Source organism: Pholis gunnellus (assembly GCF_910591455.1).
Source record: "Pholis gunnellus genome assembly, chromosome: 9".
NCBI lineage: Eukaryota > Metazoa > Chordata > Actinopteri > Perciformes > Pholidae > Pholis > Pholis gunnellus.
The window spans coordinates 15,251,229-15,277,804 of NC_136535.1; the positions used below are offsets into that span (position 1 = coordinate 15,251,229).

General features: G+C 40.2%; 1 protein-coding gene across 1 annotated transcript; it reads right to left on the reverse strand.

The window, feature by feature from the left end:
- Nucleotides 1-409: 409 nt before the first annotated feature.
- Nucleotides 410-25,074, reverse strand: drd2a (dopamine receptor D2a; the record flags this gene model as incomplete). Its single annotated transcript, XM_079165690.1, has 7 exons — nucleotides 24,781-25,074; nucleotides 13,444-13,553; nucleotides 8,889-9,025; nucleotides 6,521-6,729; nucleotides 1,760-1,846; nucleotides 1,055-1,463; nucleotides 410-606 (listed from the first exon to the last, which is right to left on the reverse strand). Exons 1-7 carry the CDS (start codon nucleotides 25,057-25,059, stop codon nucleotides 410-412), a joined length of 1,428 nt encoding a protein of 475 aa, XP_079021816.1. The 5' UTR covers nucleotides 25,060-25,074.
- Nucleotides 25,075-26,576: the final 1,502 nt, after the last annotated feature.

The window sequence follows — 26,576 nt, forward strand, 5'->3', positions numbered from 1 at the left end:
AAGATTTGCAGTAAATTTCCATCATCAAAATGTAAAGTACATACACACAATAAATAGCAGTTTGCAACTTGTATGTGTGTGGTATACACAGATGGCTCCTTATGTGACAAATACAATGATTTTACATGTTTATTTTCTCCATGAAACAGGTCATTGCTACAGACATTTTTTGTTTTACATTCAGTGATTTGGAGAACGGGACTCCACAAACAATTCACATATAGAGCCAACATGCCTTTCAATAAGACACTGTCAGTTTTTCAGTCACTCAGCTCCATAACTTCAAAAAGCAGAACGCAGTTTCCCCCTGTGGTGAGTTTTCCTTAACAGGATGAGGTATTTGCCAGAAGAGATTCTTTTATTTATCGCTCTTCCCTCAGTCCCTCAGTCCGACAAGTGAGGCTGCAGTTTAGCAGTGCAAGATCTTAATGAATGCCTTCCTGAACTCGACATTAAAGGTGGTGTATATGATGGGATTTACGGCACTATTCACGTAGCCCAGCCAGGTGAAAGCATTATACAGCTCAGCGGGAACCTTGCATTTTGTGCAGTGGGTGTTCAAGATATGTGTAATGAAAAACGGCAGCCAGCATATGATGAATACTCCTGAGGAGATAGAAGAACAAATGGGAATATTAAAAAGAGAGACTCAGAAAAGTGAAGAAGAAGCAGGCTCTTATATTGGACACCAATTTGGGTAGTTGTATGGGAGTCGGACTTTAAGTATAAGAAGTATTAGAACAATTTATTTGTGTTGCATCAATGCCCTTCTTGTTTTCCAGCTCCGTTTTTGGTCTTACTAAACAAAATTGAGATGGAAATAAAAACACAGAAGCAGCCTAGATCGAAGAGGGCTTGGGGCTTATGCAAAAGAAAACTTGTTTTCTATTGTAAGTGTACATTACACGATTAGTTTGCGGTAAATTAGAAGAGAAACAAATATTTAGACTTGATGAGTTTGAATAGCGTCCAGCTATGACTTTTATGTCACTTATTGTAAATGATGAAAGGTGAAATGTATAAACAAAATTAAGTTACAAGTAAACCAACTTACCAAGGACAATGGATAACATCTGGGTGGCCTTCTTCTCCTTCTGCTGGGAGATCTTTCTCTTGCTCATGGTTTTCACAGAGGTCTGAGTCTTGCCATTAGGTAAGGTCTGCGTCTGGAAGGCTTTGGCAACAATGGGTGCTGGATCCCCGAGGGCCTCCTTGGTAGGATCTCCATTCTTTTCTGCTTCCTGGCCTTCCTCAGGAGGTGTGGGAGGTGTGGGAGGTGTGGAGGTGGGGCTAGCGTTGGCCTTGTTGGGCATCAGTTGCTGGTGGCTTGTGGCCGGAGTGTCTCCAAGAGCACACTGTGGTTGCTGCTTCTGTTTCTGTTTCTGTTTCTGGCTGCTGCCACTGTTGTTCAGCTCATCCAGCTCCAGATCTTCCCCCTCATTAACTACATCTTTGATGAATATCTACGCAACAAACAAAAACAACGATTCAGATGGTAATGTTTTATCCAGGCAATGGGTGGCATTTAAAATAATAAACAAATAACAAATGATCATACTTTTAGTCTTTAGCTTAGGTTTGCTGTGTTCACACAAACAGCAAGGTGCCTTTTCAAGCTATATTTTCTCATGAGAAATGGAAGAAAACTTCAAGGCGACACCTTGATAAATATATTACTGTTAGAGCAAAAATGTTTCCAACAATTAAACTTCTTAAAAAAAAAATGCAGTACACACAATGACAAAAAGAGAGCACACACCACTTTCTTCTTGTTGACAGGAAAACTCCCATTAGATTTAACAATCATGGTGCACAACCTCACATCCTCTGGATGAGTGCACTTATCCTGAAAAGAAAATAGCCGTGTCAGGCAAGGAGAGGTTACAATGTCAAAGCACAACTGACAAAAGGGCTGTCTAAGCACAGGTCCCACAGCCTACCGAGTCAAGTGAGGCTACATCGAGCTCTGGTAAAGAAAGGTGGTTTAACAACAATCTGATCTGCAGCTTCAACTGCAGCTGCAAGTCCATTCACCTGAGAGTGTAAGCAGTTGTCTGAGGTTATTTCACCAAGATGATGCAAACTCATCCAACAATTGACAGTATCAGTGTTTTATTTAAATTATGTTCTTTTTCTCAGTCAATATGCTGCCATATAACCGCTTCATAGATTAAATTGTATAATAATGTGTATTCCATATTCCCTGTAAACTCCCATGTCCGTTTTACTTCCTGACCTCATTAAATAACACCCACACACACACACACACTCACACCCCCCCCCACACACACACACCCACCACATAGTGAAGACATGAGTAATGCAGTGCACTGGATGAAAAGTATTACTTGACTTCCTGTGCAGAGCCAATTGAGCTGCACTATGTCAGTAAAATCAATGATCAGAAATGCAAAAGTTATTTAAGGCCCATCATGATTTAAGTTCAAGAGTACACCATTTACATACAGGGGGAAAGAAAAACACTTAAAATGCCTTCGGTGTAACGGAGGTTACACTGTTCTAACCTTAGTTCTATAAGCACAGGCAGAGTCCTCCACTAGACTCAATGGGTGTAAAGGACTCTTAAGAGGTTATGTGATTATTTCCTCCAAACCTTTTACTTTGCTCGCTACACTAAGTTAATCACTTCCTGCGGGCTTTTATTTTGTAAGTGCCTTTTTACGTTTTGGGTCCTTTATTTTGAAGTAATTTTGGCTAAATCGGAAACGGATCTAAATCTCGTCAGAGTATTGTAACTTGACTTCGCATAAGTACTAAAATTGACGGTGCAGACTAAAAGGTGTTATAAAATATATTCTTCTGAAATAACAGTTTCTTAATTAACGGTTAAGCACCTAGCTGGAACGGGAACAAGGTATTGTGTGTTTATTGTGTGTTTGATGTTCCCATGTACATTTAAATGTAATTTCCTGAATGTTTAAACTCGTAAGAGCTCATTTATGTTGTATCTGTTCCGTAGCTCTTACGGTGTTTTCTGAAGAAACACATATTTCTGTTCATCGAAGGAAGGATGAAAGTTGAACAAAATAAAGGCCTTTGGAAACATCAGTAAGCTTCACCATTGTCCGGCTGGGGTCCGCTACAATGGGTATTAGCAAAGCTGGCCCTATAGAACGTAACCACTGCTAAGCTATACCACACGCTCTTCAGCGATGGGTATAGAAGCTGCAAGGCCCCTTGGTATAGGGCTCTGCCTGTGCTTATAAATAATTAAATAATGTAACGTTTGTTCTAACTCACAAAGACTGCAAGGCATTTCTTGGATAGGTCCTTACATGACGCTTGCAGAGAAGAGCGCTCAAGAGTTTCAAAGGAACCCTTCACCAAGGCTACAAGCAGCAATAGCAGTTCCCACTGGAGGAGGCAAGCAATACCGAGCTTTGCCTCCTGACCCCCTGCAGGAATCGTTTCACACGAGGTTGGACAAAGACAGGTCTCTCGCCAACAGTGCAAAGAGGAGAGAATAGACCCCACACAGAACAGGGGATCCAGCCTCCTTTTCTCCCACCAGTGCTGGAACCCTGACCACTTTGCCTTTTAACATGCAATGGTGCATCCCGCTCTGACCACCTGGATGGTGTGCACAACCTGAGCAGACAGATCAGTCCTCTTCAGCTTGTTCCTCCCAGGAGCCAAGCCTGGAGAGGATGGCCCAGAATAGGCAGCGTGCATATTGCCCCCACCTCCTGATCCCCCCAGAACTGGGGGATGGTCCAGGGCTGGGCCACCATCATCCGAGTCACTTCTGCGTACCATTCAGCGACTTGAAGCTATCAGAATGACCACTCTTCCGAGGCAGTTCCCTCCTCAACCCGTCAGGGAGGGGGGGAATGGTAACCAAGTCGCTTGTGCTTCCTTGCATCCAAATGAAGGCTGGCAAATCACCTCTGCAGGCGCAGAAGATTGAGAGATTAGATCTAGGACGTGAAAGTCCAAGACAGGCCTGAAATCTCCTGTCTTCTTGGGAACCAGGAAATAGGCCGAGTAAACCTTTTCTCTCTGTTTGTGGCGAATGGGGACGACGGACACTGCCTGTTTCTGTAACAGGTCTTGGATCTCTGCTGAGAGGTAATCCATTTCCTCGTGGGAGGATAGATTCACCTCTTTGATGCCCATGAACAAAAGGGAAACCTGTGGAGCTGGAGAAAATAACCCAGTGTCAATGTCCTGTCCATCCATTTCAATAGCATGCAGTCGCGTCACTACTCTTACAGCGACATTGGCAGACATTCCTGCACTGCAGTTCAAATCCCTCTGGTTCCCGAGCGCCTAACAGTGAGGGAGAATATAGAAATGGCCAGGCCGTAGACAAGGTTGCATCGTTGAACGCGTCCCCAGCTCACCAGTAAGCACAGCAGCTGACATTGTGTTAATGTGTCTCCCTCCTTTTTCCATGTGTGGAGATATAGAGGAAGGAGGAACAGACGAGGAACAGAAGTGTTTACTCCCCTCCTGCAGGTTTCAGGTGCTGTAAAGGTGTATTTCACCCAAAATAATACTGCCAGACATCCCACCGTTAACCCAGGAGATGCCTGCCTTTTCCACCCTATTGACCACAACAGGGTGGAAAAGGCTGAGGTCTGCATCATCAGCCGATGGCGGGCAAATATGTTATACAAATCAAAACATTTTTCACATTATCAACAGCATGAAATGAAATCTTGATATTTATTATTTATTAATAAAGTCATTAATTAACAACATCAAACGGAATGAGGAAGGAGGCGCAAAACCTCAACATTGTGTTGTTTGGGGGCACCTGGGAAACACGTCCCACACTATTGAGACGCTCCCTAGACAGTCATTTCTCTGCTCCAAGCAGACCCGCTGCCCACTTTGCTCAAAACTGAATCGTTCACCTCGGCTGCGCTGTGGGCACTGCTGGGAGAAGTGAAGTGGGTGCCCTATCCCGCCAACGCTTTCTTATTCTAATCGTTAAATCCTAACGGCGAATGAGCTGCAGGTGACGGCTGAACTGTGATTTCTCCTTAAAGCGCTGAGTGACAGATGAAATTGATCCAAAGAGTCTATCTGTAACAACTGGGGCTCCAAGGAGATCATCTCTGTCCTTTCAAAGGAATGATTTGATTCCCAACCACAAATGGCGGGAGCCCACAGTGGCTAGAAACATCACTCAGTGGTCATCACTTAAGTCCAAGCTGGGAGATGTTGGCTTTGGACCTCCATGGGAAACCGAAGTATTGTATGCTGAAAACATGTTGTCTTCATCATCTGCAGACAGAGACGGTGTCATATCATTGATGACGGGAGGCAGCAGCGAAACGTTGGCAGCCGGAACGGGGCCTTCGACAGCGTCATTCTCGTCAGATCGCTCTCATTGCAGCAAAGCATCAGATCTAAGCTTTAGATGTAAACAGCTGCTGGCGTCAAATCCTGGGCAGTGCTCGGCATGCTGGGAAGGCTGGTGATTGCTGAACACCACTCTTTGCGTGATCCTTGCCGAGACACTTAAAGCAGGTCCTGTGAAGATGGGCACTGATGAGATTCTTGAAGCAGCAACTCCATCTGTGGAGGTAGGCAGTCAGTGTGCAAATCAGGCAGCAACCTCCAGTTCTGATACAACTGAAGCCAATGCGGAAGTATCTTAAACCTGCATTCTCTCTACTGGCCAGCACGGAGCAACTGCTCTGGTTGCAAAAATAAGTTTGATTGTATGGAAGTTCTTGACAAAATTACCCTACCTCTCACTTTATTTATTACCTCAGTAAAGATTGTAAACATGGGTTCATGGTCTTAATCCCTAATTTCAAGTCTTCTTCAATGGAGCATGATGTTCATTCAGTAAATTATGCTTAGAGTATGCTTTAGGGCGGGCTACCTTATAATTGACAGGTCCCTACCACTACAAGAGCCGTATATGGGGTCTCTTTGTCACAACTCCCTCGTCAAAATATGGTCACTTTCAATCACTTGTTGCAAAAAGCCAAGATGGCGACGGCCGTAAGCCAAGATGGCGCAACCAAAACACCACACTCTGGGCTTCATAACGGCAGTACACAAACCAGCGAATGACGTCACGAGGACTACGCCCACTTCTTATATACAGTCTATGGTATATGGGTGAGTGGGTAAACGCATGCTCATGATTGGAAGAGAGCATTACCCATAAAGTCCAGTAGAGGTCGGCGCCTGTGTGAGTTAGAACTGAGCCTTGCCCTTTTAATGTGGCTCAATGTTTTTACAAAGAAAAATACTCTTCTTGTCTGGGTTTTCCCCTTTATGGCATGTTGTTATGTAATCCAATGACCATCCATAAAACCATCAAGTGTAATTGGGTTGAGAAGATTATTGATTGCAGTTTCATAAATAAACAAATTACCTCTTTTTTCACACTGGTCGTAAAAGACATCTCTCCAAAATGCTCACAGTATAGAAAAATGAAGACTCTAGTATAATAAAAGGTGTAAATTAATCTGTTTCATTTTGAAATCGAAATAACTTTATGACTATAGTAAAAGCAGCTATATTGCAAGCTCACCTTCAGCGAAGTGGCCCCATCCGGCTGGGCAGCCTGAGAGACGCGCTGCTTCGGTTTGGTGTTGACACGTTTCCTGCGCTTTCTCAGTACCACATAAATTTGCACATAAACCAGCAGAGTGATGATGAAGGGAACATAGAAGGACACTATGGAGGAGTATACCACGAAGGTCGGATTGGCGATCACACAGAGAGACTCATCACGAGTAGCTGTGGAGATAAGCAAAGGGTGAATAAAGGCCCCCCAAAACCCCAATTTTCTTTTCCTTTTTTATTTTTTTTGGTTTCTTTGCATTTTTTGCACTGTGACTCTTGGAAAACTTTGACAATAAAATGGGGAACTTTGTTTGGCCTGAACTTGCAGCTAAGAACCAAGGGTTGCTCTTTGATTTCAATCTCTTGAAAACTCGCTCATTCCCTGACACCAATAAAATCCCTGATTCCAACCTACCTCACTCAAAACTGCCTTAAAGCTGATCGAGGAGGCTACCACCGGGCTTCTATCTGGTGCCAAATGTACAGATGATATCACCCCAAATGTAAACTGGCTGCACTGGTTAATTTTAGATGTTGCTGATTTACTTTTAAAGCCAGGCAAATTTGCCCTGAGAAAAATCACTGCTGAAAAATCACTGGCTATTTAACTCCCTTCACATCAGAACTCACACACACACAAACACACCTACACAAACACACACTTACACACACAGGTGACAGTGTAGCAAAAGAAGTTGTTCATGTACATTCCAGTATGTAACGCACAGGCTTTGTAGCTATATTTAGAGATGTCAACTACGCAACTTTTTCGAATGTAGTGTTTCTAATGAGGTATTTTCAGTCTTTATACTTTATTAGTTTTACTACAAAATGCGACTTTCCTGACGTGCAAAATTATATTTCAAATTGACAAACATATGTGTAATTCATGGCACAATTCAAACGATTTTGCTGTTGACTACCAGACATATTTCTTTCCGAAATAAGGTGGTGGTCCACCAGAAAGTGGCAGGGCTTCACTTCTCTTTGCAAAAATGGACCCAGTACACTTCAGTCCCTAAAGGGCAGCTCCGCATTAAGCAACAATTGTTGCCACACAGGCTTAGATAGCAACAGTTGTCATGGATACTGTAGATGTCACAGTAATTGTGTAGTTCATGTTCACAACTTGCTATCTTCACACTTCAGGATGGCTCAGGAGACAGAGCGGGTTGTCCATTAAAGGGGAAGCCCACTTTTACATGTGACATTCTGTTCCCTGGTCAGTAGGACTCCTATTCAGCCTTTGACAACAATATAATATATTCTCAGTCTGAAAGATAACCCTTCAAAATAACTCTTGTTATTTGTATGTCATTTTAAGAACAGGAAACCTGTTTAACACACAGGACGTAGGCATCATGGGAAATGTAGGATCCAGTGTTTTCAGTGCTTGATTCCCCCAACTTGGAAGTTACATGCTAATTGGCACAAACATCCCTTTAATTTTGAATCACTTTCCAAATGTACACTCTCGCACATGCATGCAGCCAAGCACACAAACCTGTGACTGTGTGCGTGGGTGAATAGAAGGCACATTGAAAAGTGCTTTGGGTAAAAGCACTGCAGAGGATGCAGTCTGTTTACACAAATAGAAAGTCATTGTAATCAATTAAAGTGTTTGAAATGATCGATCGTGACCTCTGACAAATGTGCTCACCCGCCACAGTTTTACATGCTTTTAATAAAAAAAAAATGTAAAAACTACAAAAATATGTTAAATATAAGTTGATAAAGCATATTAACAAATTGCTTCAGTTTTAGCGGTTCCTGCTGTTCATGGTTCTCTGCTTTCAGATTTCTCAAAGCTCACAGTGGTAAACTGTCACTCCTCAACCTAAAAAACGGGTGTGGGGCTCATAAATCCAAACATCTGAGTACCGGCAGAAACAACGTCACATCAATGCACTCAAAAGGGATGAGTGAAGCTTCAAAGAGACAGGAATCGAGCCACAGGAGCAGGTCAGCAACAAGTCTTAGAAGCCCTTAATCTGCTTTAACTGTAATCCTACATTAAAGCCCATGTTTTGTGTAATAAGCAACCTAAAAGGGATATAGTTCGCTTGTTACATGAAGTAATTGTTTGCTGGCATGGGTAGCTTATATTGACGTTTGTAACACAATGCTGAATTGTAGAATGTGCAATGCAAACATGGCCAAGAATTTAAAAGATGCATCAGGTATCTTTACAATGTGTCTATATTGTACATGCTGTACTATACTGTGCAGTGGATGCACCCATGAATAATACAGTATGGCATCGCTATTGCTCCACCAATTAAGTCACACACCGTAAAAAAAACATTTATTGTAAGAATCGTACCCTTTCTTACCTGTGTTATTTAGGCCAAACAATAGGGGGCATGATATGGCGAAAGATAGTACCCACACCACAGAGATCATTACTGTGACTCTTCTCCTGGAACTGTAGCGAGTATTGTACAGCATTGGCATTGCAACTGCTGTGTAACTGTAAGGGGTGAAGAAAAAATAGCCACTTTATTTGAATGTATGAAAATAACATTAAAAAAAAACACTTTTCTACAAGACAACAGGGCAACTATGAAAAAAATCTTTGTCGTAAAATTTGCATGGTTTGAATTTATTCAGGTTACATTTTATTGAATGTATTCCCTTTCTCTTACTAGTTCTCTTTCTTCATCAATGGATTTCAGCTCAAAAGGGGACCGAGAACATGAAGCCTACAAGTGGTAAAACCAAGAGATCTTGCCTGTCATCTTTGATCAGGATGTGTTTGATGTTGGCAGGCGCTTTGGTAACAGCTTTGTGCTGTGAACAGCAGTTTACATGAAGAGGATGAACTGTAACATGAAGAGTTTTTCTCCCAGGAAAGACCTTATGATTTAAGCTTGCTGCATTGGTTGACCTTATGAGTGAGCTTGCTGTAATCACCGGGGCAGTTTTTTACCCCTTGTCATGCATCGATTTCTGTGCAATTTGGTTTAAAAGACAAGACTGTTTTGTTTGGGTTTCTTTATGGAAACACACAAGAGAAATAAGAATAAATCTAAGGAAATTGTTGTCAAGGATGTTGTGCAACGAACTGTACCAAGGTCTGGGGTAAAAGAAGCCTTGGGTATGGAAAAACCTGACCAACAGGCCCAAAAGTTATACAGTGCTGCTGCAAGGCCAAAAGAAAAGTGTATTTCCAGAACATGACTGACAGTTAACATTTTTTCGTTCACATGCTCCTGAATCACAATTTTGGGGCTGGATATAGATTACACTTGGCAACACAGATATAGGAAAACATAGGTTCAGAAAAGATCAGGCATAGGAAAAATACTATGTTATTCATTGTGAATTTAAATTGAGCGTGCAATTTTTCCCTAGAAAGGGACAACTCAACACAAAGATAGTCTAAGTTGCTCTCAGTGTACTTACACACAGATGCAAGAACAATTTACAGTCAGATGGTGTCTATAAAGTCAGCTTTGTCAATGACTTATGAGAAAGGAAGGAAATGCATTCAACACATTTGTTAGGCCTCAAGAATACACTTTTTTACAAGACAACTTCACAGGGAATTTAATGCAATTAAAGGGAGAATCTGCGCTGTGCTCGATTAATTATTAATAAATCGTTACCATTAATGTGAATAAAGGCCTTTCTTCTCATATGGTTGAATAACAGTTGCCATAAATAGCAGCATACATGATATATGCATTACAGCTGCAGTTCTTAATAAAAGGGGTGTGCAATTTTGCATCCCACATCAAGTGTTGGTACAGTACAGCTTTTAATCTATAATCCAAAGTCATTGAAGGGTTGCCAATCACATATAGTAAATATACCTCTAATTAGAACAATCACAAAAGCAATATATTGTCTCTCATATTAAATCTTGTGACAAAATTGCTCCCGTAGCTGTGCCTAAGGTGTAGAAATGTGATAGAATTTGAATTGTAAGTCGCTTTGGATAAAAGGGTCTGCTAAATAACTGTAATGTAATGTAATGTAATGTGACACGCTACCAAGCACAGGCAAGACAAGTCCACAGATGTTTATGCTTTTCTGCAGACCAAATGAGAGGGATATCCTGCATTTATTCACAGGTCATACAGCTCAAATCGTTGGAGATGTCAGAGAAACTCTCATGACTCCAGACCTATTTTTTCAGGATCATCATAATCATATTTTATGTCACAGTTCAAACAGCATTTAGTTTTTTCTCATGAAATTTGAAGTAGTTTACTATCAACACATTCAGATGTGACTAATTTTGCCTTAATTCATGTCACTAAAGTTGAAGGCTAACTCCTCTGATATGCTTGATATTTAAGTGCACATTATGATTCACTGAGAGCTTTATGATAGTAAAGTGTCTTGTGGTTCAATTTAAAAACAGTCTGCCTTTTGGCAGCATCATTTAAGTTCTGTTAAATCACATTTGGCATGTGTTATATTAATGGCCTATGGTCTTCTGCTTTTAAAGAGGATGTAAGTAGCTGATTTGCCTAAATTCGTTCATCCTTTTAACAACAGAACAACTAACGAAGCTCTTTCTTTTTTGATGCTATTCCTCTCTTGTACCATTCATTTCAAAAACCCACAAACAATGATCTGACCATGAGATTATTCAGAGTAGCTTTTGATAAGCTTTTCTCCACATACGAAAAATTAGCATTCTACGGTAATCCATCCACTTCAGTAACAGTTGAAATTGTGTATGTGTGTGATGACGGTGAGTATTTGTTTTGCATATGGATTCAAGATTGAAAATGCAGCCAAGCAGAAAATCATCAAATTAAACTTGACATCATTCTAAAAAAGGCAAATATGGGTAATTCTATGTCCTTGCTATCAGGGACATAGCTCTCACACTTTAAATACATATTCTGGTTGTCAACATTACATGATTACTTCCTACAGTTTATTGAAAGCTTGAGCTTTCCGCTCCCTTCAGCAATTTGTGATCATTTGTGTCATTATTCATTAAGTCATCATGCCAGTTACACAACTAAAGAAGTCAATTAGTTTTTGGACAAGGCATTAAGGATGAGGAGGTGCTGTAGTGAACTGCACCTCCTTTTATTTAGAACTCTGTCTAAAACTTTGTACCTATCCCTGCTATAATCAATATTCTTATATTAAAACAAATCAATAGGTAGATGCAAGGGGTCGCTCGTAATAACACGCTCACAGAGAATGATCACTTAACTTTGTAGTTCCCTTTCTGCTCATTGTTTTGTTTTAAAGGCAACATTACTGCATCGATTTACTCTCACTGCATTGTTTTCAGCAGCAGCAGAAAAGCTCTAACAATCCACTTTACAATACCTGCGCTGCAACAAGCAGCACACAGTTACAGTTCGTGAGTTGCCGGATATTGCCCTCAGGATTTTTTTTAGACCAACAACTAGCTATAGGAGAGCACATTTTGGTGGCTGTAGACACGACTGTCAAGGTTTGCAAATGTTGCACCATATTGGCAGAATTTGAAAGTAAGCTTGCTAACACAATTAACATATCAACTTGACACATGTTTTCAGTTTCATATATTTCATACACATATTTTCTTACATCTAACAGTTGTTTCCATTAGGGTTGAATGGATTTGGACCTTTAAATAAATAGATTTTTTCCCCCATTATTACAGATAATCTTAACATCAGGCTAAAAAGGAGTGTTTCACTGCCTTCTCTGTCTGAAAGCTTCAAGCCTGCTGCACCTCATCACTGATGAATGCGGGTGTGGTCAGATGTGCGTGTGGTCAGATGTGCAGTGTTAGAACTCATATTCCACTATTATTCTGAATATGACAACGTTTTTAATTTGATACGGGTCATATTAACATCATATTCCCTCTGAAGGTTTTAGGCCTTACTCCGAATGGAGCATTTCAAGATGTGCTGATATAATTTGAGTTTTGTGGCTACGAATTTTGGACATGTCGAGAGCGCATTTGGAAAATGTGTCTCGATTGGAGTTTTTACAGCACATTGTGACACACAGCCTCTTGCCTGTTTACGTGCGCTGTACACAAACCAACAAGCCAGCAGTTTGTAAAGGTGGAGTAAAGATGCATGCCCAAAAGAAAGGCATGCCCACAGCTACTCTCAAACATTATGAAGGATATCAACAGGTTTTTGGAAATGTTCAAATATTGCAATGTTGATCTTTTCAAGAAGGTGGTTGAAGGAATGAAAAAGGAAGGCTGTGTTTGCACAGTGGAAAACTTTGAAAGAAGCGGCTTCTGCTGTTCCAGTTTCCATATTTTGACGAGATACAACGTCGCCGGTCCTCCACCTTTTTGTTAAAGAATATATTTTGTAGCTACTTTTCCTCATATGAGGTTCACACTGCATTCTCTTTATTGAACGATGCGTTTATCTTTTTAAGTATGTATTATTGGTTTATGTATGAATTTAGATTAATTACTAAATGTGTAGTAGTTTTAGGTATTCCTGTGATTTTCCAACTTATGATAGGGGGTTGAAGTCTGTATCTAAAAGCCTACTTTTTTATTGTATTTTTGGTCTACAACACGACATTGGTCTATGACTGAAACATAACTGCTTCTTCATTAAAGTTCGTGCTGACAGTGTGCAGTAGTCCACGACTTTGCCATTAGATTTCATTCTCCTGAGCACTTGTCTCAATAAATTATGCACACTTTTATAGATATTGCAGCATTTTAAGATATTCAAATGTATAACTCTGGAACATCTGGCAGCCAGTAATTACGACGAGTGCCCATATAGATATACATAAAATAAAGGTGTTGTGAATGGTGTGCAATGAACGTTTTTAGTCTGTATATAGATATATGAGCTTTGATGGTCATGCTCTTAAATATGTCCTTCGAAAATCAATGAAGAACGCATGACAGGCAGCTCTAAACAACCTATGCACTGGCAAACTCACCGATCAATGCTGATTGCACAGAGATTGAAGATGCTGGCTGTGCACATCATCACATCCAAAGTGACAAAGATGTCACAGTGGATCTTGCTAAAGCGCCACTCTCCCACTACCTAGAAGAGAAAAACAATCAGAAAGCAATCACGATAATAAAGCCTCCTTGTGTATTTCTTTTCACATTTCCACATCAATAACAGCAAGAGGAGGAATAGAAAAATGAATGAAATTAAAGAATAAAATAATGAATGAGTGTCATGCTTATTTAAGTCAGTACATTTAGTCCCGGCTAGTGTTTTGTCGTGCAGTTATCATGCTTGAATAAGCACGACACAAATCAGAATGTTCAGAGTTTTAAATGGTGGCGTCTGATAGGAAACAGATTGAACAGGCTTGAGCTGTCTCAACTGAAGTGATTAATTGCAGTTGCATTTTACAATATACACAGAATCCAAATAGTCTATTAATGTTATCAAAATAATGTTACACCTGACATGGTGGAACGACTATCTGATTTTATTTTTGTAATAGGGGATATATTTACTGTACAGAATAACATTGACAGTAACAGAAGCAGTGACTAATGAGATCATTAACATGCATCCTGGTCCGCTGCTCCAGGTGCCTTTCAATCTAAGACGTGATCGAAACCTTTTTGTATTCAAAACTCTTGCTCTCAAATTCATAGTCAAACCCGTTGATTAAACCACTATCATCGGTGATGCCGAGCTGTCCGATGCCACCGACCTTGCCTGTCACTACATCCTACCTGCTTCCTCCCACGGCTCTGAAAAAGGTAAGAGATATGAGAGTCGGGGAGCAACTCTTACCTCTCTGTGGCAGGTAAATCTATGTCACTAAAACATGTCTTTATAATATTAAACAACAGCTTATTGTGGTTGCTAGTGAGCACGGCCTCTTCTCTCTTCTTCTTTTGCTTCAGTTTGTCTTCTCAGTATCTCTACACTATCCTCTGTTTCTCTCCCATCACTTCATTTTCTTGTTCTTGATCTTTACATGTATATGACAATCCACAGGTAGCTCCTCTCACCAGCTACACCCGCTCAACCGTGCATTTTTACATCCACATCAGTGCTGCAGCCCGTAACAAATTAAAGAGCCTCACAATACCGGAAAACCATTTACAGACCCTTGTGGCTGCAACACGGATCTATTCCTATCAATGTGGGGAAACACGTTCGGTGGATAATAATGCTTGTTTAAAGGCAATGAAATCAAAACAAACATATGCTAAAAGACTGTGGGAGTTTTTAAACTCCATTTATAACAACACACTGTGCAGAGCTATGATCATTTAGAAAGTATCAGCATTCTGATTTAATTTGCAAAGGTAAGGTGTTGGCAAATTGAAAATGCAATAACAGGGTCTGGGGAACTGAGAACGAGGTTAAAAAATTTAAATGTGAGAGTGAAAGGAAACTGACGCTAACTTGTCTGTCTTTCATAAAAAACATCATAAATATAAGACATAGCAGAAATGTTTAGGTGCTTGCATAACAAAACTAAGACTAAGTATAGACTCAAACAGCAGTTAAGAAAGAACATATTTCATGTCAAATACTACTTATGATTTATCTCTGTGTCACAATGTTGGATGGATGGATGATCATATTCATCTATGGATACACATTAATCTTGGTTTTGTATATGATCTTTTTTAATAAAATGAACTGTAAGCTGATCTTAAACTGGACTTTTTTTAATTTTGTAGCCCAATTGTTGGTTGTCTGGCTTTACATGTGTTGTTCTTGTATGTAGCTTTCGTAATTGTTTGAATGTACATTTGTATTCTTAGGTCTCTCCTTATCTCAGTGAGACTACTGTAGTGTATTTTCCTCAATACTTATGAAACAGCATACGTGCATGAACTCTGTCCTTTCCAGGAGCAGATGCATGGAGTGTAGGAGGCATGTCCTTAATTTATGCGCCCTGTGACATGTACAGATGTTTTATATTATCAGAGCAGGCATACGAGGAGGAGCAGGAGGCCCATGTCTGAGACATGTTTTATTAGGGGTCCTGGAAAGGACAGCATCATCTGTATTTAAGGGGATGAAGACTCTCTGGTCGGCAGAGTCATTTTGAATTGGCTGAGACTCTCCGGCCGTGTCGACCGGCCGTATGACATGTGTTGCTTGCTGTAATAAACTTCATTATGATATCAAGAACAGTGTCCGCGGAGCTTCCTTCGATCATCACTTCAACATCACTGCTGCATGAAATATACTACAAACTTGGCGTCACGAGCAGCTCGGATGTGACCTGCGATTCCTCCATCAACTTCATATACGGTGAGCTCCCTCGATCTGATCAGTCATTGGGGCTGTTGTATGTTGATTGCTTGGTCATACCGTAAAATAGGGACCTCTTTGTGAACATGTGCTGTTGATTTGATTTTGGAAGTGTAACTCCGTGCTAAATTTGATTTTATTTGCGTAAGGGAATACGCAAATAGGGGGGAATGAATATAGAGAAGATAAGAAGTGAAGAAAAGAAGTATGAGAAATAAGGAATGAATTAGAATAGCTTCATTGTAACGATAAGGGTGCTAAATAGTATCGTGCTAGATTAATGAGAGTGGGCCCACACAGTCTTAATGGTACGACATGCATATTAGCCACTGTGTAACGATGGCTTTGACATAGTCAGGAATTAAGTTAGAAAGACAAAATTGGGGAAACCTGGATCCAGGTAATTTGAATAACTAAATGTAAAAAGGGATAAGAGACAGAGTAATGAGAGAGGGATAAGCTTAAAGGAAATGATCATATAGAATTGCCGCAAATCAGATAGGATAGAAGCCCTCGGTGAAGGAGCTGTAGTACGGGCCGACAAAACCTGGAACAACACCTTATGGTCAGTTTGATAACTGGAGAATGTAGAATAGAAATTCGATTGACTGTTACCACTCTGGCATTGGTTGACGAATGGTGTCTGATGCAGCCTCTCATCGGATATTTACATCTCAGAGGTAGCAGAAATTTTATAAGAAAATAAAGGAAAAAAGCGGCAAAAAGCATGCTGTGTGTCTGTGTTGTGCAAATGTGGTGTTTCTTGGGATAGAGAAATGTGTGTGTGCTCTGAATATCGGGTGTTTACTTTGGAGCAGAGCTGGGTGAAATTGTGTGTGCGTTTGCTACCGGGTGAAATTGTGTGTGTGTGTGAGATCTGGCTGCTGATGTGTTCCAGCTGTGTGCTGTGAGAGCTGCAGAGGAGGAGAAGACATGTTTAAAGTTAAAAGAAAAAACACATTATGATTGAATAATCATATAACGGTTGTGATTTGAGAATGGGACATTTAATAACTTGTAAGGACAGATATGTTGCCCGATGTATTGAATTAAGCAAGTTAACAAATAAATAAAATGAAATGAGCTTCTTTTTGAAGACGTAATGAACTAAGTGAGTTAATAAAATGAAATGAGCTTCTTTTTGAAGACGTAATGAACTAAGTGAGTTAATAAAATGAAATGAGCTTCTTTTTGAAGACGTAATGAATTAAACGAGGTATTGGATAAAAATGAGCTTCTTTTGAGAAGACGTAAGGAATTGAATGAGTTAATAAATACAACATGAGCTCTTCTTAAAAGGGACGTAATATAACAAATGAGTTATTGAGTACACAATGAACTTCGTTTCAGAAGGGTAGCCCACCGAACCCCCCTCACACGCCTAAAAAGTCCCTCCAGACAGAGGTCGGAAGGTGTGTGTGTGAATGTGCTCAAGTGACAATAAAACTTTCTTGGGAGATACAGAAAATTCCTTTGCCGTTTGAACTGTTTGTTTCATAGGGAAGGGGTTTCATTTAGGAATAAAGTTTATGATGCTGTTAAAGGGACCTAAGGGTTCATAAGAGACTAAATCATTGCCTGTTTTCTTGTCTTTATGTCATTTACGATGAATGAGAATTAAGACTGAAGACAAGACAGAGGGCCGGTGCCTCACGGAGTGTGGCTTGCTGACGTCTACTGGGAGACTTCTGTTTCAATCCACAAAGGGCCGGTACTTATCCACAAACTCTTCAAAAACAAAACCTGCATTTTCCATGTGTGTATGTGTTCTCAGTCGTAATTAATAGGGATGGTACACATTTTTAACCTGCTTTCATTTATAAGCCTAAAAGGATACTGACCTGCTCAAACACACATGAAAGAATACATGCTCTAAACAATTAGGAGAAATAAATAAGTAAATAAATAGAAAACTTGGCAACTGACTGACCAGTTAATGCATTTAATTAATTAATGGCGAATGACTGTTTTGTCTAAACTCTGCTGGCGATTGCAGATGTCAATTTGTTATTTGTGCGTGGTTTGCTCTGATCTGTGCTGTAGTGGACATTCAGTATTGTGACTGTTTGACGATTTGAGCTGAATATTGGGTGATAATTAGACGATTGTCTTACAGAGACAAGTCCACATTTGGTGACAATCAGTCACTTGTGGGAGCGCGTGATCTTTTGTCAAACATTATGAGTGGACTTTGGGTTGTGATATTGCATTAATGAGCTCTTGCTCCTTTGGCATTGTCAAATTGATATATTGGTTAATTAATTGATGGGGTAATTTGTTGTTTGGTTGATTTGTTAATAGGTTAATTGACTGTTGGTTAGTTGGTTAATTGCTTGATTGCTTGGGTGCTTAAATTGTTTAAATTTCGTGATTGGTTGATTGATTGATTGATTGCTTAATTGCTTAATTGATTTTTTGGTTAATTGATTTTTTTGGTTAATTGGTTAATTGATTTTTTGGAAGAAAAGGGGGGAGGAAGTAATCTAAATAGCCTTGAGTAGTTTTAAGTTTAGCAATTACTTCTTAAAGTACAATAGCGGAACATAAGGAAGCCGTTATAATGGGGAAAAAGGACACTAAAAATCCAAAAGTAATCACTCCTGTTGATGTAGTACAGAAGAATAATCCTTTAATTAGAGGCATCGCAAACATTGCAAAAATATCGGAAAAATGGCATAAACGCTGGCCTGAAATTGACCAACCATGGCCAGTGGAGGGTACGCTTAACCCAGATGTAATTAAAGTAATGATGGTACTTGTATCCACATACAAGGCAGAGCAAAAGAAGGGAAAAAAGGGGAGTAAACGCAAAGAGAAGAGGCAAGTGGAGCTTGGCATTCTCCAGTTGTTTGAAAATGAGGGACAGAAACTGATCCAAGCTGCAAACGATAAGAGGGACAAAGATGCAGAAGAAAGAAAACAAAATACAAAACTAACAGAAAAACTGATGGAAGACACCAATTCAGTGTTCTCACATATGAACCCAGTGAAGGGACCGCCACCTTATGAGATAGGGGCGAAGTCTAAGAAAATCTATCCTCAAGTTCCAGTGATCATCCAGGAGGGGGACTACCAGATCAGAAACAAGGTGGACAAGAAAGAAAGCTCCAAACGATCGGCCATGAAAGATGGATTGCGCTCTAGAAAACAGTCGACACCCCACAAACTCCTTCCAGTGGTCATCCGAGGACAGAGCATGGAGTACAAGCCTTGGCGGAATACAGATATGTCAAGCATACTTGAAAAGTTACCTACTCTTCAAGATGGAGCACATCCTTGGATTTCAAAGTTGGAAGAGATCATGATGGGAGAGCATCCGGCCATGGGAGATATCAAGAGACTCTTGGCCAATCTCTTGGGAGTTCATGCTATGGGAGAGATTCTACAGAAAGCTGGACTCAATCGATATGTGGGAACTGCTGTGAATGATTCAGAGCTGTTTGCTGCAAGTAGAGGTCAAGTGTGCAAGGCGCTGAAAGAAACATTTCCGACAAATGTACATCCTGACAATATTTTCATTGAACCACTGGGACAGGAAGAAAACCCGAGGGCCTATGTGTCGAGAGTTCATCAAGTGTGGAGAAATGTCACAGGAAATGACCCGGAGTTGAATCAAATGGAGCAGTCAATTTTGCGAGCCAGAATACAGAAGGGGTTGCCCCTGCCAGTGAGAAGCAAGTTGGCAGAGGTGGTTGGTCTTGGAAGCATGGCAAAGGGTGTGTATACGGATCATATAGCCCACCAAGTGGAGCTGTATAGGAAAAAGGAACATGATCAGAAAGACGAGGACCAAGAGACCCTCAGGAAACTTAATCAAATACAACTGATGGATAATAAGAAGACGGAAAAGAAACAGGCGCTGGTTATGCAGAATCAGTCTCCACTAAATCAACTAGTACCACAACTACAGCCGAACCAGACTCAGTTCCACTCGTTCCAGCCACCGCCGGTGGTTCCAGTCGTCTCCTACCCACAGCCAGCTTTTGATCAAGCGCAGTCCTGGAGAGGAAGAGATCAAAGAAACTTCGGAAGAGAAGGAAGGTTAAATCCAAACTTTCAACAGCAATCAAACGAATGTTATACTTGTGGACAACTAGGCCATTTTGCCCACGAGTGCAACTGGTCAGGAGGAGATTTCTGATGATTCAGTAGGCGATTGGGTTAGCTCACGTTGCAGGGGGGAAGTTAAGAGAAAGATTGCAAGGGAGTATGGTTTTTGGTCACCATGTTTGCTTGAACAGATTGATTATGTCATAGGCAGGTAATCTGTCTGAAAAACAATGTTCGGAGGGGAGTGACGGTTCCTCCTGGTTACATCCCAACTCCAAGGGGTCCTATGCGTGAACTCGTTGTGGACTATGTTGACATGATAAAACCGATTGAAGGAAAAAAGATGCTCAATCGGTTGCCAAGTTCTTATGCAAAAAAGGTCACAAGCAGGTGGGGACTTCCAGATAAAATATCCTCAGACAATAGAAAAGAGTTTGTGGATAAGACGGTGAAATTGATTTTGAAAAATTAGGAATTAAACAGCATCTTGGTGCAGTCTATCATCTGCAAAGTCAAGGGATGTGCGAAAGAATGAATGGTGTTCTGAAAAATCGTACACTATTATAATCCTATTATTAACCTCTGTTATAGCTTGGGTAGTTTGTAGTGTTGATTTTGTCTTACTCTTTCGAGACTTTGTTTAGTCTCGAAGGGGGGGGGGGTATAGAAACAAATGAACAATATGATAAAGGGACAATATGATTTATAATTTCACATTTTAATTTCACATTTTACTTATAGAAGTGTTCTTATTCTGTAGTGATGTTTTGATCTGTATCTGTTCTGTATGCAAAGGATACTGGTTTTCTTTTCTTTCATTCTAGTACATATGAGGGGAGAAGACCACTGTAAGGGTGGTGGATTGTCAGGGACTCCGAGGGGCTGAATGGATTCAGACACTTCAAACATGAACATACGAATGGTCTGAAGGACTCTGAACGTGGACTGGCGATACAACATCCAGATTCAAGGCGTCATCGATACTACAACTGAGAGTCAAGGCTGCTGAGAAACTGCAGTGATATACATTCTTATGTCTTCTCTTATAGGTTACATTAGTCAAATAAAAAATGAATTTTCTTCTTTATGTATTAAATACTTGGGAAATGATTTTTTCTAAATGTAATGGGACCTCGGATGTTTTCTTTGTTTTCTTCGATGTTTAGGGACAGGGGGATAGGCAGGAAAAGGTCCATCGAAAGGTGCGATGGGTCGACCAGCCTGACTTTGGACATTGTTTTGTTTTGATTTGCTGAGAGTTCCATATGTATTTGTTTAAGTCATTTCCTTACACAATTCGTTTAAATTCGTCATTTCAGTGATATGGAGTACTATGTATGGTTGCCTTGGCAGAGGGACCGTGAGGGAATTTTCCTGTCTACATTGTTCAAGAAAAATTAGCTGCCTGACAGGTTTTTCACTCTCACTTTTATACTCCTTACAGTTGCTTTAATGTTAAAAATATGCTGTATGACGGGTTGTTTGTTTGTCATGATTATGCACCTGTATGTTCTCTTCTTTTATTTTTTCGAGACTTTGTGTAAGTCTCGAAGGGGGGAATATGTAGTGTATTTTCCTCAATACTTATGAAACAGCATACGTGCATGAACTCTGTCCTTTCCAGGAGCAGATGCATGGAGTGTAGGAGGCATGTCCTTAATTTATGCGCCCTGTGACATGTACAGATGTTTTATATTATCAGAGCAGGCATACGAGGAGGAGCAGGAGGCCCATGTCTGAGACATGTTTTATTAGGGGTCCTGGAAAGGACAGCATCATCTGTATTTAAGGGGATGAAGACTCTCTGGTCGGCAGAGTCATTTTGAATTGGCTGAGACTCTCCGGCCGTGTCGACCGGCCGTATGACATGTGTTGCTTGCTGTAATAAACTTCATTATGATATCAAGAACAGTGTCCGCGGAGCTTCCTTCGATCATCACTTCAACATCACTGCTGCATGAAATATACTACACTACCTTAAATATTAAAACATTTCTGTATGAGCAAATAATATTTCAAAGATGATATTTTTAAATTACATTTATTTATGTGGGACTACATCATTTGATAATCATTCCAAAAGGTGAATGACTAAGAAATCCACTAATTAAAAAAACTATTTTAATTCACTGATTTTAAACAAGCTCTGAATCCTCAAGCCATGCACAAAGTTCTCTCCATATGCTCTCTAAATCAGTCACACTTGACAGAAAGCGAAAACTGTGGCAATTAATGCTAATTCAGCATTTAACAATAAAGGGCAAGTAGAATGCCCTGCCCACACTCTGTGACTAAGCTCTCACTAAAGTTCATGCTGATACATTATTAACAGGACAAACTTAGTCACAGCCACACTAGAATATCAAAAATAAAATGTCTGCCATAAATAAAGAAGAAAACGGAGTGCATATTTGCAGTGGCATTGGAGGTTGTTATTTGTAACAAAGTAGAGACAAACAAAAGAACAACATTGTGCAGCAAAGTGTTTGTTTGTCATTATCTGAAGCTGCATGATTCGTCCTCCTCCTCCTACCTAATATTCTTATTTTCAAGGATTTATACAATTCTCTGTCTATGTTACTTCACATTAGCAGTTGAGCATCCCACTCCAAACACATGCTGGATAATCCATTTTGACTTTGATAAAAACGCCAGTATTTAGTTCTCAGCATATGAATCTGAGGAGGCTTTCACCCAAAGTGGAGTTCTTAGTGTGTAAGGATGAAAAAAGAAGATGGTTGGAGTCTTGTGAAACTGAACTGAACTTAAAACAGGTCTGTTCTCTATATTATTGGCACAGGAAACCATAAGCCCCCCCCCCCCCCCCCCCAAACAGTGTTCAGGAGAACAAGATGGAGCCAGAATCAATTATATGGTAAGCCTGAATAAAATAATAATCATGGCACTCTTTGATCTAGATATGGATTCCTGTGGCTCACATAAATAATGTGTGACAAAATTTGAAATTTAAATGTGTCGACATTCATTTAGATAACTTGAGAAAAATAGCATCAATCCTGCACTGTCGATCCACCCTCACTGTGTCCAGTTTAAATGAGCTCAAGGAACAGAACACATAAGAAACACCAGATTGCTCAAAGTGTGATGACAAATTAGTCAGAAGATACATTTTAAACTTTTAAATCATGTGTATTTTTTTCTGTTTTAAAAGGGCACTCTGTCATTTTACACATGACTGACAGTATACTCATCATTAGGAGTACTACTCAGCCTGTGACAATAATTGAATATGTCATCTGTGGCTCTGGTGTGAGCTGAGAAAATTACCCTGTCGATGTCGTAATGATGTCATGGTTATCTCGGGTTGGAGACCACAAAAATGTGTGATGACAAGTTCTGTGTTTGATGATTGCTCCTGTCTTTATTATGACGAAATATAGTGTGTTTTTCCCAAAGATAAATTGAAAGAAGCAGGGATGCCGGCAGAAACAAGAAAGCAGCTGACTGCTGCATATGCATCTTGGTAACCTCGTGCTGTTTGCATGTCTCCAGTACTATAACAATACAGGGAACACAACTGGCACATTTGTGTCACTGTTGTGTTACTTATATTCGATGGAAGTTTCAGAGCGGCTCAAGGGATCACCCCTCTCAAAAAGTGTTGTCCACCTGTGCAGCTATAACACCTTACACCATCAGGGACTCACTTCTCTGCTATGATATCAAAACTCATATTTTGTAGAGAATCTTTTATGCTACAATTTGGAGCTTTGATATGAGGTAAATTGTAATTTTTCTCATTTCTACATTGCTTTAATGTAGGCTCCCTCTGTGTGGCCTCAGCTGCCCAAGTAAATAATTCTGATAAAAAAACAAAGGTTGTTTTGCAGGTTGCATACTTTGTGGTAAACAAGCTTTTGATCAGCTTCCCTGCTATCCCTGTAAGATTACTTTGATACAATGCTAGTCACCACTGTGCTGTATGTACAAACATACATCCACGGAGACAGGCAGACACCGTGACACCCTATTGATTTAAACACTGTAATCTGATCAGTGTCATAATCATCATGAATCACTGAGAGGCACAGGAGGATTAGAGTCCCTGTAGTCTTAGTTTGCCTTTCTCTACATCAGACAGCGTGACCTAAAGCCTGATGGTCAGAAATAATGCTGGGAGTGAGAAGATAGACAGAAGAAATGAGCAACGATCAAGAGATAGAAAGAGACTCGTCTGAAAAATAGCTCACATCCTGCTTGCTATTGATTCAGTAGATTGGAGATTATTTTATGCAGACCCGAGTCTCTGTTCTGTTTTAGGTTGCACTGGTTAGCAGGCATTGATGTGTCTGCTTTAAAGAAACAAACAGAAAAGCAGGTCTGCATTATCCCACACAGCAGTGAATGCAAAATGATATATCCCAGAATTAGGAAAAATTATTCATAGACATCTGACCTCTGACTGAATACACCAGTCTGACATTTTGATGTTGTCAGTGTTGCTACATTGCAGGTCTTTAACCACTGCAGGTCTGATATTTACAATGCCGATGTGAACATATCAGCCGTCACCCTTGTGCCACCTTAAGCCTCTGACCTGCTGATAACTGCGGACGGCTTGCTTGGCTGAAAAACCCTTTTCACCAGTATTTTTCTGGCACCAGATTTCATATAAATGCCTGTTGTTTGCATAACATGCTGTCCTATTTTCTAATGCCAAATGGTATTCTGTCTTTAATGTTGCTCATTTTGTGTTTCTTGCTTTCAGAGCCTACCTTCTGATGTGTTGTTGTTGGTAGACACATCCGTTTTAATGGAGATACTATAAAAACAGGAATCTTTTCATAGATTCTTTTCCTGCAAATGACTTTATTGTGTTTTCAATGACAAAAGATAACACAGAGAAAACGATGTAATCTGTAGCTTTACAGATGTGGAGAGCGTGTCGGCTGCTCAGAGCATGTCAAGTTATCTATGTACAAAGAGTATGCAGTATGTGTGTAAATATTGTGTATCCTACCTCCAAGTAGACAACCCAGGGCATAACCAGTGTGGCCACCAGGAGGTCAGCAACAGCAAGGCTGACAATCAGGTAGTTGGTGGTGGTCTGCAGGGCCTTCTCTCTGGACACAGCTATGCACACCAGCACGTTGCCGAAGACAATGACGAAGATGAGCAGAGTAAGCAGCATGGCATAGTAGTTGTAAGGGTGCTTCTGCTCTTGATCTGTTTTGTTGAAGCTCCATGTTTCATTGTCATTGAAACTGTCATTGTAGGCATACTGGGTAAAGACATCCATTAGCTGTGAGTGACGAAGGCCAAGTACGGGCCCTACAGAGACAAAGAGAGAAAACAGCATTTTAATGTAGTTGTGTTTATGTGAACGTGTGTGCAGCTTCTTGAGAAAACCAAAACTAACTTTTTGGATAATCTGTATTCCTGCAGTAATTGCTAGGCAGAGGCCATTTATCTATTAATCGCTTCAACCCTGCCAAACGCAGTACTGGGTGCATCTTTATTCTGAATTATAGTGGATATTCCAAATGCGAATAAAATTATGTAGAAGGCATTTAACATACTTCCTTCTGATAAAATGATAACCATAAAAAAACCTTGAATGAACCTAAAGTGAAAAACCAAGACATTAAAAGTTCCTTTATTGAGCTTGCAGAAATACAGTTCAGCTGCTGGTGACTGTACATAAAACTACTCAAAAGCCGGAAGTCTGCATTAACCAGAACATATCATGATATTAAAGACATACATTTCCCCCAGTGTAGAATACTCTCTTTTACAACTACTAAAGAAGTTGTAACACAACACAAGAAAAAAAACGTGACGTGAGCATGTGATGTGTGTCTGCTCACATCTGCCTAATATGCACGTAAATGCCCTCATTACTGGAAATGTGCCAGGAAAACACAACATGAGAGCTTTGGTTTCATCAAAGTGACGAGTGCCGCTGCACATTTATGATTTACATCTATTTGAAACTGCAGTAAATATTCAATTATCATGGTATGACTTGCATTGCCAGGCAGAAAGAAAAAGTATTTAAAGAATATGTTTGTGCTTAGCCAATGTATCACAAAGTAGCCACACTGCACCATTATGTATTATTAATGTAAATCCTTTAAGGACCTTGGGTCTGTCAGTCCAACGGTGGAACACTTTATATTTAGTGAATATTTAGTATTGCGACATGAGGTCCTGAATCCTGATCGCATAATGACAGTCCACAAATTGACTGCGCTTCTGCTGCATTTTGCTTCAAACATATACTGTAAGGTATATAATCACATGACTGGAAATTCCTGGATTATGAATATCTGAAGTCTACATCATCCTGCTATCTGATTTGTCACTTTTACTGTTTTTTATGTAGACCACTGTTGCAAACTTAATGAAGTTATATGTGTCATCTTTTCAGAATAACATAAAAAAAACCATCCAAATACATCCTATTTTACAAAATCCATAGCAGTGCAGCTCCCTCATACCCGTCTAGATTAATGTTTACGTCATCCTACACGTCGCCAGCTCTATTTTCGTTCCTTCCTTCCCGCTCACTTACACTGTAATTGGTTCTCCAAGCTGCTCCTGCTGACTAGAATCTTCTTCACATCGTCATCTACTTCTAACTCCTTTTATCATTGCACCTAATTACATTTCCACAACCCAACAATTATTTTCTTACCTATGTAATTGTTTTTTCATTGTGATTCTAGCGTGTTGTATATGTCGCTGTTACCACCTGTCTCTTGCCAAGGGCATTACTGCAGAAATGGCAAAGTCCAAGATGCTCCCTGGATTACG